The 18,518-nt window shown below is 37.1% G+C and overlaps 1 protein-coding gene across 1 annotated transcript; it reads right to left on the bottom strand.

Annotated features, from left to right (window-relative positions):
* Nucleotides 1-3,401: 3,401 nt before the first annotated feature.
* On the bottom strand, nucleotides 3,402-13,197 carry LOC116315009 (major histocompatibility complex class I-related gene protein-like). Its single transcript, XM_031733167.2, has 6 exons — nucleotides 13,044-13,197; nucleotides 7,694-7,960; nucleotides 7,101-7,379; nucleotides 6,718-7,020; nucleotides 5,159-5,266; nucleotides 3,402-4,495 (listed from the first exon to the last, which is right to left on the bottom strand). The coding sequence occupies exons 1-6, from the start codon at nucleotides 13,090-13,092 to the stop codon at nucleotides 4,446-4,448; spliced, it is 1,056 nt and encodes a 351-aa protein (XP_031589027.2). The 5' UTR covers nucleotides 13,093-13,197; the 3' UTR covers nucleotides 3,402-4,445.
* Nucleotides 13,198-18,518: the final 5,321 nt, after the last annotated feature.

Genomic DNA, 18,518 nt, shown 5'->3' with positions numbered 1-18,518 from the left:
CAATTTTGTGCAAGTTACTTTGAAGTAGTAATTAATAAAAGTTACTAGTTACTTCTTCAAAAAAGTAACTGACTTTTCCAAACAACAAAATTATATGCAGCTATTTATCTAAAATGCAGCCAAGGTGCGATTTTTTAAAATAAACATTTCAAACCATTTACAGACCAATCAGGTGTTCTGCATAAAATAAGATGCCACACAAATTATTTGTGCAACTCCAAAAGATAATTTCAGTCCACTATAAGATAAGGGGGAACATTACAAGCCTGATGCCTGCAGGCCTGAATGGTGTGACAGCTGTGACATTCAGCAGTAGCCTCAGTGTTCTGACATATTAAAAAAAACAACAACTGTCGACTACACTATACAACACACTAACTACACACTCCAAACACGCTAAACGTCACAACTCTTTCACATCTCAAAACTCTCTCTCTCTCTCTCTCTTGTCACTTCGAAACATTCCCTATTTTTAGGCTATTTTTGCTCAGCAAATCAGTAGCAGGGTCGTGTGATTTGAACATGCAGGTTAAACGCTTAACACAGTGACTCCATTATATAAAATACTTCATTGTAAGTGTGCCTAGTATATATGAGCATATATGATTACACACAATTTATTTGAGTAATTATGATTACATAAAGGTATACATGTCATAATAAAATCCACAACACAGGGCCAAGTTAACCATATGTTTTATACTTGCCACCATAGGCCATAACACGATCAAACGTTACTTCTTGATCCTAATTACTACATTTCAAACATATTCTCATTCAACAAGTGGCACAGACTTTAATAATGTAATTGTAGATGATATTTGACGTAATATTTGGGTCTTGTTTGTCATAAAAAAAAATCCCCAACAGTATCCTAACACAAGCTGCTTAATTTAAACATTGTATCAGATGAAGTTAACAGTAAATCTTCAAATTTTAATCTAAATTCTCCATATTACACCATATAGAGGTTTTAATTCACCTTCTTAAAGCTTACTCTAAATTTTCACCATTAAAAAACAGCAAATGCCAGTGGATGGGCACAACTACAAGATTCACTTTTCTTCATGTTGGAGTTTGTTGATCAGGTGCTTTGATGAAGGACTCCTGCTAGCTTATGCCATGTGGCCTTTTTAATGGTGATCACAGGGACAAACACTGCTTAAAATTGTATGTGATTAAAATTATGCATGATTAAGTAGCGAAACCAATTACTGGTTATTGTTACTTAGGAGGATAAGGAGGATGAATAAGGAGGATAAATCTTAAGTCCTTGGATAGTTCCTGTTGCCTTCCTTGAAGAGGTCTTTCCACTTAACTGCTTACTGGATATTTTCTTTTTTTGAACCATTCTCTGTAAACCCTGAAGTATGTGTCACATCCTCCCTTATTCAATCTCAAACAAAAGTTTAAGACCACTTGAAAAATCTTAACGAGGTTCCAAGTAGAGCTTCAACATGCAACAAGAAGAAATGGGAGTGAGACAGTCCCATTTTTTTTATTTAAAACAACACCTAAACTGAAATAGGCTGTTTTACACCTGATTAAAATTTTAGGACCACGCCTCAAAAAACAGAAATCAGAGATTCAAACATGAACTCAGTAATGAGTAGCTCCACCGTCATTGTTGATCACTTCAGGAATGAAACAGTCTTTGAGGGAGAGGCGGTGAGTATCCGGGTGAGTTAGATGGTACGAGCTGGCTGACCTGAGTTCCGCAGGATTTGAATAGTGTGTGATGGCTGGAGGTAGTGATAGCCCACTTGAAGCTGCACATGTGTCAAAAAAACAACACACCGCTTCAGAAGCACTGTGTCGAGGCTTAATTTGTTTGGCCAGAGTTACGTGATCAGTGACGTCCGAAGTTTCAATTAGAGCATAACTGCTTCGGTACCTGATTCGATGGTTTATAAGGAAGTGAATCATTGGTGGGATTTGTGGAGTGTTTTGAGGGTGAGAGATAGTAAATCATGGATCATTCTATTGAGAGATATGGAGCCAGCGAGGAAGAGGGGAGGTTCTCTCATGTGGGAGTATTTTGAGTTGATTTTGGTCAGTTGATTGGGTTTGCCAGCTGTGTGTTCTTGTTGTTTGCTTTTGTTTTGTATGTGAAAAACTTAAAATGTCTTAACAAAAATCTGCTTTTCATAATATAACTATCACTAAATAATTTTAGAAAGACTTCAATTTGACTCTTTAAATGTATTATAATAAAAAAACTATTTAGTTTTAAAATAATCTTAAAATGTTATTCTACAATATGTGCAGCAAATTAATTTGTTTTTTCTTTTTAGCTGATGGTCTGTGGGACCCAGGAAGACTGTATACCTGCATCTTTACCAACTTGCATTGCAGTTTCTGTGCACTCCAGCCTCTTCTGTTCTATGTGAGAGGATTTTCTCTTTTCAAGAAAACAAACAGTCTCAGCTGTTGCACAGTGGAACAAATTCTCTTGTTAAATAACAACCAAACAGGATGCCCTTAAATGTATCATGTTTTTACTTTACAAGTTCAGAAGCATTTTTCCTTTCCAGTTCACAATCAAGTCTACTCCTAGGTTTAAAAATATGTATAAGAAAATTGGCCTAATATGATATTATTGATAAACATAGACCAGGGTTTTTATGATGTATTTATGACTGTATTGTGTTTTTGCCTTGTAAAGCACTTTGTGACACGTCTGTGAAAGGTGCCATATAAATAAACTTTACTTACTTACTTACATACATACCTTTCCAGCTGTCCAGTGATTAATTACATAAGTACCTGGAGACAGGACGTCACAGCAGAAGCATACTCCATAATGTGTTGTACATTTTTATATGTATATTACATGCATTTTTCATCTATGGTATGTACCACCATCAAGAAGTCATAAGCAAAGAAAGACCACGCCATGGCACAACCATTTTTTAAAACAAGCGTCAGTGTTTCAGAAAGCTTCATTTGGCCATCACTAGCTGGAGGGCAGGCAGGTGAGGCTCAGACAGAGTTTCAGAGTGAGGTGATAATCCAAGAGCAGCTGTAGCCAAAGGCAAGTGTTGAGAGTCCAGTAGAGCTGGCACAGGAAAACAAGGTAAGTAACACACTAGGAAACAGTAACATGGATCATGGGAGCCAGTTAACAACTTGGAGTAGTTGACAAAGTGATGGTGAAGGAGAGTCAACAGGGAGCTTAAATCTCTCTGTCGGATAGCTTTGAATCAGATCCAGGTACGTGGAGCTGCTGGGGAGGTGGCAGCCCTGCCAAGAGGTGGAGACCAGAGAAGCTCAGGAACCTGGCAGAAATTTCTAGACACTCACCCAGATCATGATACTGTGAGTCTCTCTCTCTCTTTCAAGGACACACACACAGAGCAGCTCAGAGTGAACTTTTCTTTAAAAAAAAGATTAAACTTTATTAATACAAAAGTTCTAATAGCATAGCAACCTTTTTATAGCACAAAGAAATGATGTAAAGTGTTGGAGAATACATAAAACATAATTCTGAGTGTTAATGGAAAAAACAATGTTCTAGATTTACATACATCATACTTTACTACATATAATGTAAGAACCGAAATAATACAAATAGAAATAAATAAACAGATAAAAGAAACACATCAACAAGAGGAGCCCATAGAGAATTTGTAGAGCTGATCTTGGAAAAACAACATGTGTTTGGCACAATAATGCATTCAGATCATAATCCTGAAAACAAAAGCTGCCATACAGGACAGGATAATAATAATTTTTAAAATAGTTTTAGGGTAAAACTGGGACAAAATAATAGAATCTTTTGGGTTTGATGATTTATGTTTTCTAAATTTAGCCAAAATCACTGGAAGTAAAATTAACTTATGGAACTCCAAATGGTAAATGGCCTGTATTTGTATAGCGCTTTACTAGTCCCTAAGGACCCCAAAGCGCTTTACACATTCAGTCATCCACCCATTCACACACACATTCACACACTCCACATACAAACAAACAAACTCCACATACACATTTCTACCACCCTTAAGACATACTTCTCTCCATAGGTAATCAGCCACATGGGGGTCTTCTACACATCCTAAGCAGGTAAAATAGTTCGAGTGTTTCAGCACATACAATTCAGCTGTTAAACAGTTCTTCTGGTTTACACGTGATAGACATAAAGAAGAAAGAATGATTTCAAAACGGAATGAGGAAGTGTTTCTGCATTCAATTATTCATTCATTACATGAAAAGACTGTTCATGCAATGAATGAATTATTCTATTATCAGTCTTTGAGCTTTATTTGAGGCACATTTATTACAGTTTATGCCATTAACATAAACAGCAAATAAACAGCACAAACCTTCTGTAAGATGTTATCATGTTACCTTTTGGGAAATTAATCACTACTGCATATAACATGTAAAACTTTAAACTGTGGAAGAACTGAAACAGCCAGAGTAAAGTCATACTGCTTGAAGGACGGTCACCTTTGTGGATTTAGTCTCTCAGACTGTTCAGAGACATTGTCAGGAGCTGCAAGAACAAAAAGATAAAGCTGATATTTTCTATAATGTATAGTGAAGGTTGATTTCTGTTAGTAAACACACTCCAACTCTCTAGATAAACATAAAACAAAGTGTCAGGCAAGCTAGAAGATAAATAGGGAAGTCACATTATCAAGAAGCTATAACTAAAAAAGAATCCCATGCTATAGAGATTTTGGTGGAACATGAGGGAAAGTACCACCAGGAAAAGAAATGCTACTGCAACAATCACGAGTTGTTGATTTTTTTAAAGCTTACAAACCCAGAAATCATTGCCAGACACATGACTAAGGTCATATGACACCATAAAAACTATGTTTTTTTTAAGTTTTTTAGGGAGTAGTGATGAATGCTCGCATTAATATGTTCTACGCTGTTCCACATGAGCAAAATCTTTTCCCAAAATGTAGTTCACAGCTAGAGAGTTCAAAAGTTTGTGTTATGAAAACAGCAACAAAGATTGGCAGCGCTGCACTTCTATTACATCTATTACACAGATGCTTCTCACAACATCAGTTTACTGTCATATAATAATCTCTCTGTGGCTCTTATTTCACACTGTGGGTGTTTGGAATTCATGTTAAATGTGTCAGTATTGATTAAAACACAAATTCAAAAATTAAAATCAGCATTTCTCCAACAGATCTCTCACCTTTCTTTCTTTTGTAAGTGACAAACACCACAGCTGCCCCAACTGCAACAGCTGCAATGAGGACGATAGCTAGAACAAACGCTGTAACTGTGATGTCAGCGGGCTTCTCTGTTGAACAAAACATGGAAACACTTTATTATACAGAGCACAGATGAATGAGAGTGCTAAAGAACAAATGAGGAATGACTCAGTAAGGACCTGATAGTTGATGAATCTGACATATTTGATTGAAATAAGATATGGACACAAAACCACTAATACTCAGTTAATTCTCCAATGTTAGATATTCGTCTTGAGCACACTGAAGATAAAAATACTACATATAGTATTTTATTACTTTTAGCTTACTTCAGTTATCTACCATTTGTGTTCCATTTTAAGTCATCTTACTGATTTATTAGTAATTATTTCTTTATGAATTGCTAAGAGAATTTATATGTCAGGGGCTGGGTCTGTGACCCAGCATTTTGAGTTCATTTTGTATTTCTGGATTTCTCATATTCTATTGAATATATCCTTAGTTCTTGTGTAGCCATTATTAGTTAGGATTTAGTTGAGTTTCATTCTACTTTTGTTTCTTCTATCATTTCTGAGTCATTAGTGTTTCAGTGTTGTTTTATTTTGAAAGTCTGGTGTTTCCATGTTCAGTGTGCTTAGTTTTACTCTTCCCCTGTGGTGTCATTATGTTCATTAGTGTCAGCTGTTTCCTCATATGTTTCCACTTCCTCCTGTGTATATTTAGTCTGTGTGTTTCATTCATTCTTTGTCAGGTTGTCTGTGTTACCTCCCACCACGTCTCACCAGGCTTCCAGGATTTTTATGACGTTGTTCAGGGCATGTTTGTGTTTCTAATTCATGTTTCTTGGTCTCATAGTTTTGCTCATGCTCCTCTTCAAAATCATGCTCATAGTTGTTCCTAGTTTTTCCATTCCTAGTTTTTCCAGTTTAGGTTTTAGTTTGGTTTTCGCCACTGTTCTTGTTGCTTTGTTTTTGTATTCATGTAAACAGCTGTAATAAAGGCTCACAGTTTGGTTAAAACACAGTTCCGTCTCCTTCCATGTCTGCACTTGGGCCACTATTCTCTCAACACACAGTGAGCTCCTGCTGGCTGTGACAGTTTGATTGATTAGTGAATATAAATATGGCAATGGTCAGCTTATCCAGCATCATCTCAAGTAACGTAATACTTTAATGTAAAACGATTACATTAAAGTATTAAAGTACATTAACAATCACTGTAATACTTTAATGTAAAACGATTACATTAAAGTATTAAAGTACATTAACAATCACTTGATCATATATGGGATTCTGTATGTGAAAAACGGCTTTAAACATAGCTTTAAGAAACCTCCAGCAGAGAACATTAGACAATAGATGTTGAAGATGGAACTGCCAGCCAGGCAGAGAAGAGGAAGAACACAGAGAAGATTCACGAGTGTATGAAGAAGGACATGCAGAGGTTTGGTGTGAGAGAGTAGTTACAGAGTACTCACTTTTTTAAAATAAATAACTAATCTGTAAAAATGATTTATAACCACTGCAGGATCCAGTCTTACCCCAGTTGGCCCTGATTGCTGCTTTGTCCAGTTTGGTGACGATGTGCTCGTTCACAGCAGAGAGCTGAAACACACAGTCGTACCTCTCCCAGTCTTCAGGTGTGACTGATGAAAGTTTCAGATCAACACTCAACTGGAAGGTCCCATCATTGTTGGGGAGGATCTCTCCAGGATTCACACCTTCAGGAATCTCCTCTCCATCTTTCCTCCAGAAAATCACGGCTCTGTCAGGGTAGAAACCAGTAGCGTGGCAGCTGACTGGAGAGGAGGAAGACTTCTGGAGGAGAGACACTGAGGGAAGAACTGAAAAAAGAAAAGTGTTACCTTCTCTTTGAATTGTCATATAAATTTAATTTTTTCTACATCAAATTCTGTCATTCTACCTGCTGTCTGCAAAAAATTCTTCCCATACTGCACATACTTCTTCAAAAACTCAGGGCATTCATGGACATAAAAGTTTTTGTTGTATTCTAATCGGTCTTTTTCACCATCCCATCTCAGTTTGGTGATGACAGCCTGTGGTTTTAGGGCAATCCATGTCAGTCTCTGCAGGTCCAGTGCAAGAAAATCTTCTCCATCATAACCATATTGATTGAACCCATTAACCTCTCCTGTCTCATCATCCCATTCACAGCCATCCAACTTTTGCAAAATATGAACACCTGAAAAAAATACACAATGACAATAACTACAAATAAACAGTGAGATGTCAGCATTACATGCAAAAAAAATAGAGGGTCATACAGTTAGTGGCACAAAAAAACAGTCACAGTAATTTTTTTCCTGCTTTTTTCACTGTTCTTGTTTTATTTTCTTTTTTTCTCTCCACTTGTGCGTAAAGTAGCACATCACATGATCATACTTTACATTTTATATCTACCATATCTAACCTAATTTTAAAAACTTTTAGTTTTCTATTTTAAACCAAACCACAATAATAATAAATTCTGCAGCAACAAATGAAACAAATTCATACCCCCAGTTTGGTTGAAACGTTTCCTCAAATTCTCAATGTAATGTTTGAATAAGTGTTGGACATCCAAAGAGCGAGCAGTGTACCACTCCAGGTGCTGAGGATCATCCTTCACGAGCTTTTTCATCCATTCTGTTTTGGGTTCTGGTCTCCATGTCTTGCTATCATAGTAACCTCCCTGGACTTCATCAACAAGTGCAACCACCACAAACTCCGGGATGCTCTGGACTCCAGATGTTTGAGTGAAGAAAAACTTCAAGGAGTGTTTCACTGTAACAATGATGAGACTTTGAATTAGATGGCTTTGCTGTTATATAGACTACTTTCTTACAAGACTGTCAGCATTTTATTCAAGGATTTATATGTTTTGTCATTAACCCTTTAAGTAACTTCCATGTTAAAAAATTATTTCCAAAATGAAAGTTTTACTGATATCACAGACAGTACGCTAACATTGTTTGGTGTACTTCAATGTAACCTGAATGCACTTGTTAGGCTTTCAATCAAGAGAAAGTTTATATTTAAGAATTGTTTCTGCTAACTAATTAGACATAAAAATTCTCAACAAAAAGACTGACAAAAAAACTGCTTTCTAAGCAACATCTCAAACTGCTTAGTTACTGTATTGTTGGTGGAGCCTGAGGTAACGCTCCCTGGGTTTATGATGCTGGAATTAAGGACAGCAAAGTAATTATTCTAACTGTTCGCCACGCAATAAACGAGAGAGGATTTTTATGTAAATAAGCGTAAATAGCTTAAAGTGTTTCAGTCTTTTAAAAAATTAAATATTGTGCCATTAGAGAGTACCTTATGATTCAACTCAAACAGGCTGGCGAAGGCAAGTGTTTATCCTCATTTTAACTTAATTAAGTGAAAGTTAATTAAGTTATTTATTAAGTAACCAGGTTAGTATGATTTGCCCACAACCAGTAACCTTCAAACTTCAGGGTACATTCCCTAAAGGTTACTTTTTTAGAAGGTTCCTAGAACGTACTGACCTTAAGAGAACCTTCTGGGAATATTACCTGGAGGGCTCCTAAACATTTCATTCTGGAAGGCTGGCTAGACAATTTAGCTATTTGTGGTGTGAGTTAATGTCATATTTAGCATGTTAACATTAATAAAAATTAATTTCAAATAATGATCTTTCAGTGTGATGATGCTGTCCGTACATAGGAAGTCTTTATATATTACTCTAACTTCAACAGATGTCTTTACAGTATTCACGATGTCCCAGCCATAATACTACTATTATATTAGAATAATCTGTGCTATATGCTTTCATCTCCACCTGCTTCTGCTCACTCTGTACCATCGAGAGGATTACCAACTGCAAGGCCTGGGACCAGTCAGCTGAAACTCTCACTGAAACAGTCAAAGTTGAATTATAGACATAATAGAAAACCTTAGACAACAACAGTAGTGTCAGAATAATTTTTAACTTTTACATTTATTTTACAGTCTGTGGAAAAATAGGAAATAATAGACATTCATCATGGCAGAGATTTTGTCTCAGTTCCTTTAACTATCCCAGTAGCCCACAATAGTACAGCGGTTAGATTGGCAGTAGGACTGAGCTCAGCTCACTCACTTTGACCTTTCATTCCAGAGTTAAGAAATAGCGCTTTTCTTTCAGACAGTGAGAGAAAAAATTAAATAAAATAGAAGTAATGTTTCTAACTTATTGAGTGGGCAGCCTTCAACTCTCCTGTCTTTATATGTTTAAAACACACACACACACACACACACACAAAGACACACAAAACAGACACTAGAAGCAGAGGTGATCAGCTACATCAGCAAGTGCATCGATGATGTCACTGGTGAGGAAGTACACCGCTGTCACAACGACCAGGTTCTGTGTTTGACCTCTGCTGATGTGAGGAAAACTCTTTGCAGAGTTAACCCATGGAAAGCTGCTGGTCCAGACAACATTCCTGGTAGAGTGCTCAGGGAATGTGCAGACCAGTTGACAGATGTCTTCACTGACATCTTCAACCTCTCCCTGAGCACTGCTGTTGTCCCAACATGCCTCAAGACCACCACCATTATTACCGTGCCAAAGAAGTCCCGAGTGTCCTGCTTCAATGACTACTGTCCTGTTGCACTCACACCCATCATGATGAAGTGCTTCGAGAGGCTCATTATGAGGCACATTAAGACCCTGCTGCCACCCACACTGGACCCACTGCAGTTGGCCTATCGCCCCAACCGGTCAACAGATGACGCCATCGCCATCACCTTACATCTTGCCCTTATCCACCTGGACAATAAGGACACATATGTACAAATACTGTTCATAGACTTCAGTTCGGCATTGAACACAATCATTCCTCAGCAACTGATTGGAAAACTGAGCCTGCTGGGCCTGAACACCTCCCCCTGCATCCTGGACTTTCTGACAGAGAGGCCTCAGACAGTCCGGATCAACACGTTCTCACTCCCAAAGTGTAACATTTTACGCTAGGTGACAAATCGTCAACATATTACGTTTTCGGCTACCCACCACGTTCCTAAATGACGACCTCGGAAAAATGAGGAAATATGAGAACCGTCTGGACTCAATCTACACATGTTCACTCTTTTCCTTCAAATCGCTTGGAAACACGCTATTTAACATCATTAAAGTCCTGGTTAAGGTCAGGAATAAGGTTATGGTTAGGGCTAGGGATAAGGTTAGGTTTAGGGCTGGAATACAGGGCTGGAACGTCTATTACCGCGGCAGCGTCATTGCACTGGATTTCATCCATAACCCGGCGCGTACCATAAGAACGCGGAAGGTCTCCTTTCGCGTTCCTCAGGAACGCCGCGGAACATGACAAAATGTCGGCATGTTACGCCTTGGGAGTGAGAATGGGCTGTCCGGATTGGCAACAGCATCTCCAACACCATCACACTGACCACTGGATCCCCCCAGGGTTATGTGCTCAGCCCACTGCTGTTCACTCTGCTCTACAGTTCAAACCATATCATCAAGTTCACCGATGACATGACTGTGTTGGGTCTCATCAGCAAGAACGACGAGTCAGCATACAGAGAGGAGGTACAACAGCTAACAGACTGGTGTAGAGTCAACAACCTGTCTCTGGACGTGGACAAAAACAAAAGAGATGATTTTTGACTTCAGGAGAGCACAGAGAGATCACTGCCCACTTAACATCAATGGATCCTCTGTGGAGGTCATCAAGAGCACCAAATTCCTTAGTGTCCACCTGGCGGAGAACCTCTTCTGGTACCTCAACACCAACTCCATAACCAAGAAGATCCAGCAGCATCTCTACTTCCTGCAGAAGTTGAGGAAAGCCCATCTGCCATCATCCATTCTTACCACCTTCTACAGAGGGACCATCGAGAGCATCCTGCACAGCTGCATCACTGTCTAGTATGGTAACTGCACCGTATTGGAGTGAAATACCCTACAACGGATAGTGAGAGCAGCTGAGAAGATCATTGGAGCCCCTCTTGCCTCCATCACGGACACTTATAGCACTCGCTCCATCCGCAAAGCCACAAACCCTTCACACACACTCAGGGCCCTCACTACCAGACTACAGAACAGTTTCTCCCCCCAAGCCGTCAGACTCCTAAACACTCAGTGATTAGACTGACACACACACACACTGCTGCTGGTCCAGACAACGTTCCTGCACACTTTCATACACGTCACTACCAAACACTTATTTGCAGTATATCATGCTCATACACACACACACACGCATGCACACAAACACACACACATGCAGACACTCTTACAGACGCCAAGTTACTTTTGCACAATACTCAGCATTTTGCACATTTCCATTGCACTGTGTTGTGTCTGCATCGTCCTGTTCTGTCTAGTGTTGCACTGTCTTGTCTTGTTTATTTTTGCAATTTTTAGCACATTGCACTTTTACGTAGTCCTGCGTTTGTCCATTATATGTCATGTGTAGCACCAGCATCTCAGAGGAACGTTGTCTCATTTCACTCTGTACTGAACAACTGTACATGGTTGAAATGACAATAAAAGCCACTTGACTTGCTGTCAGAGCAAGATACATACACACACACATTCCAGTCACTCACAAAGAGACACACTCAAGCAGAAAACATTAAAAATTAAAAAGTCTGTATTTAAAGTCTGCTTGTCAGACCAGTAGCCTGTTCCCAGGTAGGTGTCTTCCTGTAATAGGAAGCTGCTGAAAATAGCTTGTATAATATTCAGAAGCTGTGACAGAAAGTTTTTTTTTGTTTTGTTTTGTTTTTATCAAGGTATGAATGTGCAATAGTGATCTTAAGCATATTTGCACAATTAAAATTGCCATTGTTGCAAGGACCACCACTATCTTCACACCAGGGAGCAGATTCACACTTCATGTTTTAAGGCCAATTTACACAATGTTGCTCTACTGTTAAAAATAAACTGCCATAGGTTTAACCCTGTCTGTGAAGATGGATTTAAGAAATAAGTGTTTAAGGTTGAAGCTTTTAGAGCACGTTTGGCGTCACCTTGTGTCAATACAGAACATGACATTATTGGGTTGGTTACTGCTAATAGACTCAATGGAAAACAAGGACGGCCCTTTACAAACAGAACAAATGACGTTTTTTCATCTTTTTATGCTTTCCTATTAGTTTACAGGTTGTTGCGTTTGAGTTCTTTATCTGCTTATTACAGAAACCTCTATTGTGCTTAGCGTTTGAAAGAACCTAGGAAACAGTGGAGAAAGTTCCTTGATTTTTGCTGGAATAGTCTCAATGTATCAGCCCGTTCTCAAGTGTTGGCAGTTATCTAGAAAATGACTATGACTGCTATATACCCTGTCATAAGGTATAAGATATCATGGAATCTTGACAAGAACCCTTTTATTATTTAAAAAAAATAATTACTTAAAACTTTCGCTTCTAAGATTTTAAACATGGCGAATATGCGACAAGAAACAGTTTCTTACAAGAGATTGACAGTTTGACAAACATTAATATGAAAACCAATCAAACTAATACCAGTAATAGTCTCGAATATTAGCGACGATGTAGTGTGGCAGTTTGTTTATAGCCATAAATTTACCAAAACATTACAATTAGAGAGAGAGAGAGAGAGAGAGAGAGAGAGAGCGATGGATCCGTTCAAATTTAAAGCTTCTTTATCTGATCTATATTTCTCGTCGTCGTTCTTTTTTATAATTTTTTTTGAAAAGTTGATTTATGGTCCGTGATTTATGAAAGCAAATGTAGAACATAGAACCGTCCACGGTCTGTCTCCTCTCAATAAATACTAATTTTCATTCAGTTGTAAAAGTGAAACTAAAGACACAAAATACAGAGCGAGTGCAAGTATCCAAAGAAAATATGAAGAATGTGGACGTAATCTTACCTGATGAGGAAAACGGACAGAAGAAAAGCAACAATAAGAACCTTCCCATCGTAACTTCATTTGAATTATACCTATAGGACCAAAGCAGTGAGCTATTGTTCTAATTCGGCCCAGGGTTTCATTCAGGTGAAAGAGGTGGCGTTGATGTATCGTCCCGAATAGCATGTGAAACATCACATCCCGTCCTCGAGACAAAATTATGACGCGCGCCATGGCAGTTAACTTGTGTGTTTCCCCTACAGTGCCTGATGCGCGGTCAAGAACCCCCGTTTAAATTTTCTGCGCTGCAAGTCCATTTGGAAAACACTTGTGCTTTATTGAAAGTGAAAGTTTTATGTTAGAGTAAATTAAATAATTTTTTCCCTTTAATACTTTTGCACAAAGCTTCTTTTTTGTTTTTTACCTGATTTTTAATGATCTAAAATAATAACAAATACAGCACCGATTCAAAAAAATGCTGTCTTAAACATAAATTAAAACAGAATGCAATGATTTTCAAATCTCATATAACCATATTTTATTCACAAGAGAAGAACAGAAAACATATTGAATGCTTAAGTGAGACATTTTATTATTTCATGATCTTTCCCCACACATGTCATATTCCCCACAAAATATTTTCTGGAGAAAATAACTCAACCTCTCCAGGTTGTCTTTCACCTGCTCCCTACTCTCATTACAGATCACATTGTCATCTGCCAACATCATAGATGCTAGATCAAATTAGAACTAACAGACACCTGTCTGACCTAATTTATCAACCTGTCCATCAACATTGTAAACAACAAGGGGCTCAGAGATGATCCCTGATGTAATCCCACTCCCACCTTGAACCCATCTGTCACTCCTACTGCACACCTCACCTCACACGGTCCTCATACATTTCCTGCACCATCCTCACATACTTCTCTGCCACTTCTCACTTCCTCATACTGTTTCTCTCTTTTCGCACAAGAGATAGTTGATCAACTCCATAGATCAAAAGATAGTTGATCTATGGATCAACTATTTCTGTATGGAAGTATGGATCCATAAATCAACTATGGCATAGAGACAGTAAATCAGATAGTTTTCCCTACATAAACACAAGCATAGACAAACACAGCTGCAAAAATTAAAGTAGGGCCTGTTCATGCAATACAAACATCCAACCGAGTACTAATTTACAGAATATGTACAGCAACCTGTGCACCAGTGGTCTATAAGATGTTATCACATTATATGTTGATAAGTTTAATCAGCAGTATATATAAAATATAAAAACATTAAGCTACGGAATATACTGATACAGCCAGAATAAAGTCATACAGTCATGTTTGAAGAGTGGGTGACAGGGAATATGAAGAGTGTCATATGACACAAGTCACTCAAGAAAAGTGTGACTCAAACAGAGAAGTGAAACCCAGGGTCACGAGTAGGAGTACACATAAACAAGTGAAACTGTTAATTCTGTCCACAGAATCCTTTTCATGTGGACGAGAAAACTATAGAGTAGACGTGTTTGAATGCTCACTGGTTGTATTTATGTAAATTTGCAATGGAAGGTAAATTAAGGTTATAGATATAAATACAGATTTATTCAAAAGGAGGAAAAGGATAACTTTTTTCTTAGAAAAATAATTAGGGTTTTTTTTTTTTTTTTTAATCCAGAAGCATTCATGACAAAGTCATGAAGCTCATTCTAGATGCACAGTAGCACCTTTGCATAGTTTACTTTTGATCAGTCTTTTCTGAGGCTTTAGGTCTGTTTTATGGTATTTTAATCATTTTAAACTGCTTTTAATATTTCTGTCTCTTATTGTTGTTTTTATTTAGCTTTCAATTAAGAGAGATAATAAATCTCCTATGTGTCACATCCAATGACAATAGCAAATATCTATTCTCTCTGAGTGCAGGTATTTGAGTGTGAGTCCTTTTGTCCTCCTGGTTTAACTGTCTGGTGCATTTAAAGGGTTAAAGCTGAATCCACTTCTTCCCACTTTCTACTCATATCTGTTTCCAATGTTTTGCTTTGTTCTTAGAAGCTTTTATTTTTTTCGCCTCACTGTCCCTCAGATAAAATTTGGTAAATGACAGTTTTCAGTGTTGGACTGATTCTCTTTTCTATAATTTCATTGGATTAGGCTCTTTAAAAGCTATTTACCGCTGTTTATTTTTCAGAAGTTGTATGAAAGTATGGCATACCAGTTACCATTTAATTCTTGATGATTTCTCAGGATCCTGGATCTTTCTTTGAAGCAGTTGTCCAGCTGAACTCATAAAATCAAATGTAGTCAGGAGCAGGTTTATTCTGTGAGAAAAAAAAACAAACTCACAGAGTAAAACAGAAACACCAGCATGGCTGCTGAATGTTCATGGGAGGAGCCATTTTCAGTCTTTTAGCTACATTGTCTCTTCAGTTTTAGAGTTAACGACTCAGTCAGGGTGAAATAATTCATACATGTTACTGTTTAAAATGACATTTTGAAAAGTTTGGGATTTCTTGCCACTAATGAAATAGTAGCCCAGTAGTAGAAGTAACCCAGTAGCCCTCTAACAGAAACTCTTGCAATAACATACTTTTCTGTTACAGATCAACTGTCTGCTGGCTTTAAAGTGTTCAATCTAAACTTGCCCAATCTCTGCTATTTTGGTTCTAGTTAATTTGCTTTCAGCAATTTTTACTTCTCTCTCACCACTGTCCTCAGATACTTGTCTCTGTGGTAAACTTTGGCCTGTGGCATTTTTTTCTATTGTCGGACTGTTTGCCAGTTGCTCTGTTCTCTCTGATGCTTTACTTAGATAAAGCTTTACTGTTTTTTTTTTTTTTTTTTTTGTTTGCTTTAATTATACTGCTTCTCATGAAAAAAAAAAACATAGATCCATTGGTAATTAATGATTATCTTTCTTTTCTCAGTAAAATATTTGAAAAATGTTTACAAACAACAGAATGAATATCTTTAAATTCACAGTGTTTATTATAAGTACCAATCATAGCTCAGAACCGATCAAGGCACAAGAGAAAGCTCTTACTGAAATTATCAATGGCCTGAGGATCAACAATAATTCACTGAGTATCAGTTTTAGTTGTTCTTGATCTCACTGCTGCTCTTGTCACTGTTGATCACAGCATTTAATTCAAAATTCTAATTCCTAACTTTGGAATTGGTCGTCACAATTCACTTTGGGTGAGCTGAATTCGCCCATCGTGGCTGTGGATGCTGATGTACTATCGTAGTTTTCTGGGATGTTTAAAAGGAGGTGAGTCAAAAGTAAAAATGTCTGCTGTGATAAAGGAGGCCTGACAAGTTCAGCTGATCTTTATTTCCTGTATTTTTCACATCAATAAGATTCTTTTTTCTTGACTTTTAAATTCCTTTAAAAATAAATTGTATTGTAAAAGCACCAACTTTATATATATGTAGTTATTAATTTATACATTTAATTCTTTTTACCTCTTTAAGGCTGCATGGATTTTTACGTTTTTTTATTGTATACATAAACATCTAATTAAATGCACATACACAGTATTTAAAAAGCTCAAGAACATTTGATATATACACATTAAATATACACTTAAAATCTATTTGGATTTAGGAAATAGAAGTTTTGGAATAGGATGTAACACTGAGTCAAGCAGTACACACACAATATGTATACAACACATTTTAACTCACTCTTTACTCTGACGACTCTGTAATCAGTAAGAGCAAAAGACCCACCAGCATGTTGATGACAAATAAGTTAAAAATAACTTGGATCAGCAGACTGGACACGTTTCATGAGGTAAACATAGTGTATGTATAGCAGAGATGAAGTTTTCAGTCTTTACAGAGAGGCAAATGTGGAAGTGCCTTAAATCTGCATTCTTACTAATGGCCAGTAGGGGGAGCTCTATGACAGATGCCCAAATGGCTCCCTTGAACTTTGTGAACAGTAAACAGTTTCCTGATGAGTTTATAGTCTTAGTCACTGCTTTTAAGCCTTACATGATGGTCATTCAGTACATTTGGAGTCAAAAAAAGATGGATATGCTTTAGGTTGTGCCTACCTTGTATTTGTCTAATTGCTACTGTTATGTCTTTTCAATGAGTAAGATATTTTGGAAAATGGAAAGACATTTTAATTCTGCTTGAAACATATTTTATCTTGTACATGGGTAATCTGTTATCTGACTAATTTCACAGAGGTAACACTTTGCAGAGGAATTTTTGAGACTGAGTTCATATCAGAACAACAGGTTACAATATAAATTTGTACTGCAATTAATGATTAATATTACCTTAAAGACAAGTAGGCTGTATTACTTTTGCCAGCACAATTATTCAGTAATCACTAAGAACGAGCTGATTCGAGTTCTGATTCACATGCTCATCAGAAAAATAACAGAAATGTAAAAACTGTTATTAATAAAAATGATAAAATGACCAAAAATGTTCTTTGCAATCAACTTGCTTAACGAGGAGGTTTTGTCAAGAGGGTGGTGTGTTTGTCTGTGTGGTCTTTGGATTCAGTCTCTCAAATATTAACTTCTCAAGTTCTCAATTTCAGAGGCGTCACACGGAGCTGTAAGGTCCCATTAATCTTGCACTGGCTTTTACATGCAGTATCAATGCAACCGAGAGTAGCAAATAAAATTACTTTACTTACATGGTTCAGTATTTCTTTCTGAAATAAAAAGGAAAAGTAAATGTTTCCAGTTTAGTTTTGCAATCCTTATTAGAGAGTCAGCTCAGCTCATTTGAATCTCTCACCTTTTTTCTTTTTGTAAACACTAACAGCAACAAGGACGAGAATAAGAGCAACAACTACTGAAGCAATGATGATTTTAAAATGTATAAGTTCCAGTACTCCTGTCAGAGTTTACTCTAAACAATGAATTTTAAAAAGGGTTATCTTAGAAATGTTAACAGCAGTAACAGCTCGCATATAAGGAACAAAAGACAGACAATAATAATAATTATTATTATTCTAAAGAAAGATTTAAAAAATTACTCTTTTAGGATCCCCATTAGTTATTCCCACAGTAGCAGCTGTTCTTCTCAGGGTCCAAATGAAAAACAGGACAAAACATTAAAATGTTCCCCTCTAGAAACATTTTACCAGAAAATGTTGTCCTTTTTTTGTCCTTATTATTCCATAAAATCGTTATGAAAATGTAACTGGTAAAGTTCACACTACAAGAAACTTTTAAGCAGCATTTTTTTCTTTCTTTTCATTTTAAAATCAGGTGAGAGTGAAAGATTGAAGGGTTTTTTTCTAACCTGCAAAAGAACTACAACAAGAGAAAAGCAGAAAATATGAATATGCTTCATATTTTCTTGATGTCTAATGTCACAATTATTATTCCCTTTGTTACAGGATATAACTCATGAGTTATAGTGTAATTACACAGTTACCTTTGCCCTCACCAGTAATAAACCCTGTCCTGACGTGTGTTGTTTGCACAGTAAAACTTTTACTCAGTAACTTCGTCCCCAAAACACTAGTTGGTGA

This window comes from Oreochromis aureus, linkage group 22 (genome assembly GCF_013358895.1).
Source record: "Oreochromis aureus strain Israel breed Guangdong linkage group 22, ZZ_aureus, whole genome shotgun sequence".
In the NCBI taxonomy this organism is placed as follows: Eukaryota; Metazoa; Chordata; class Actinopteri; order Cichliformes; family Cichlidae; genus Oreochromis; species Oreochromis aureus.
The sequence above is the reverse complement of the archived record's forward strand: the minus strand, read 5'-3'. Positions and strand labels throughout refer to the sequence as shown.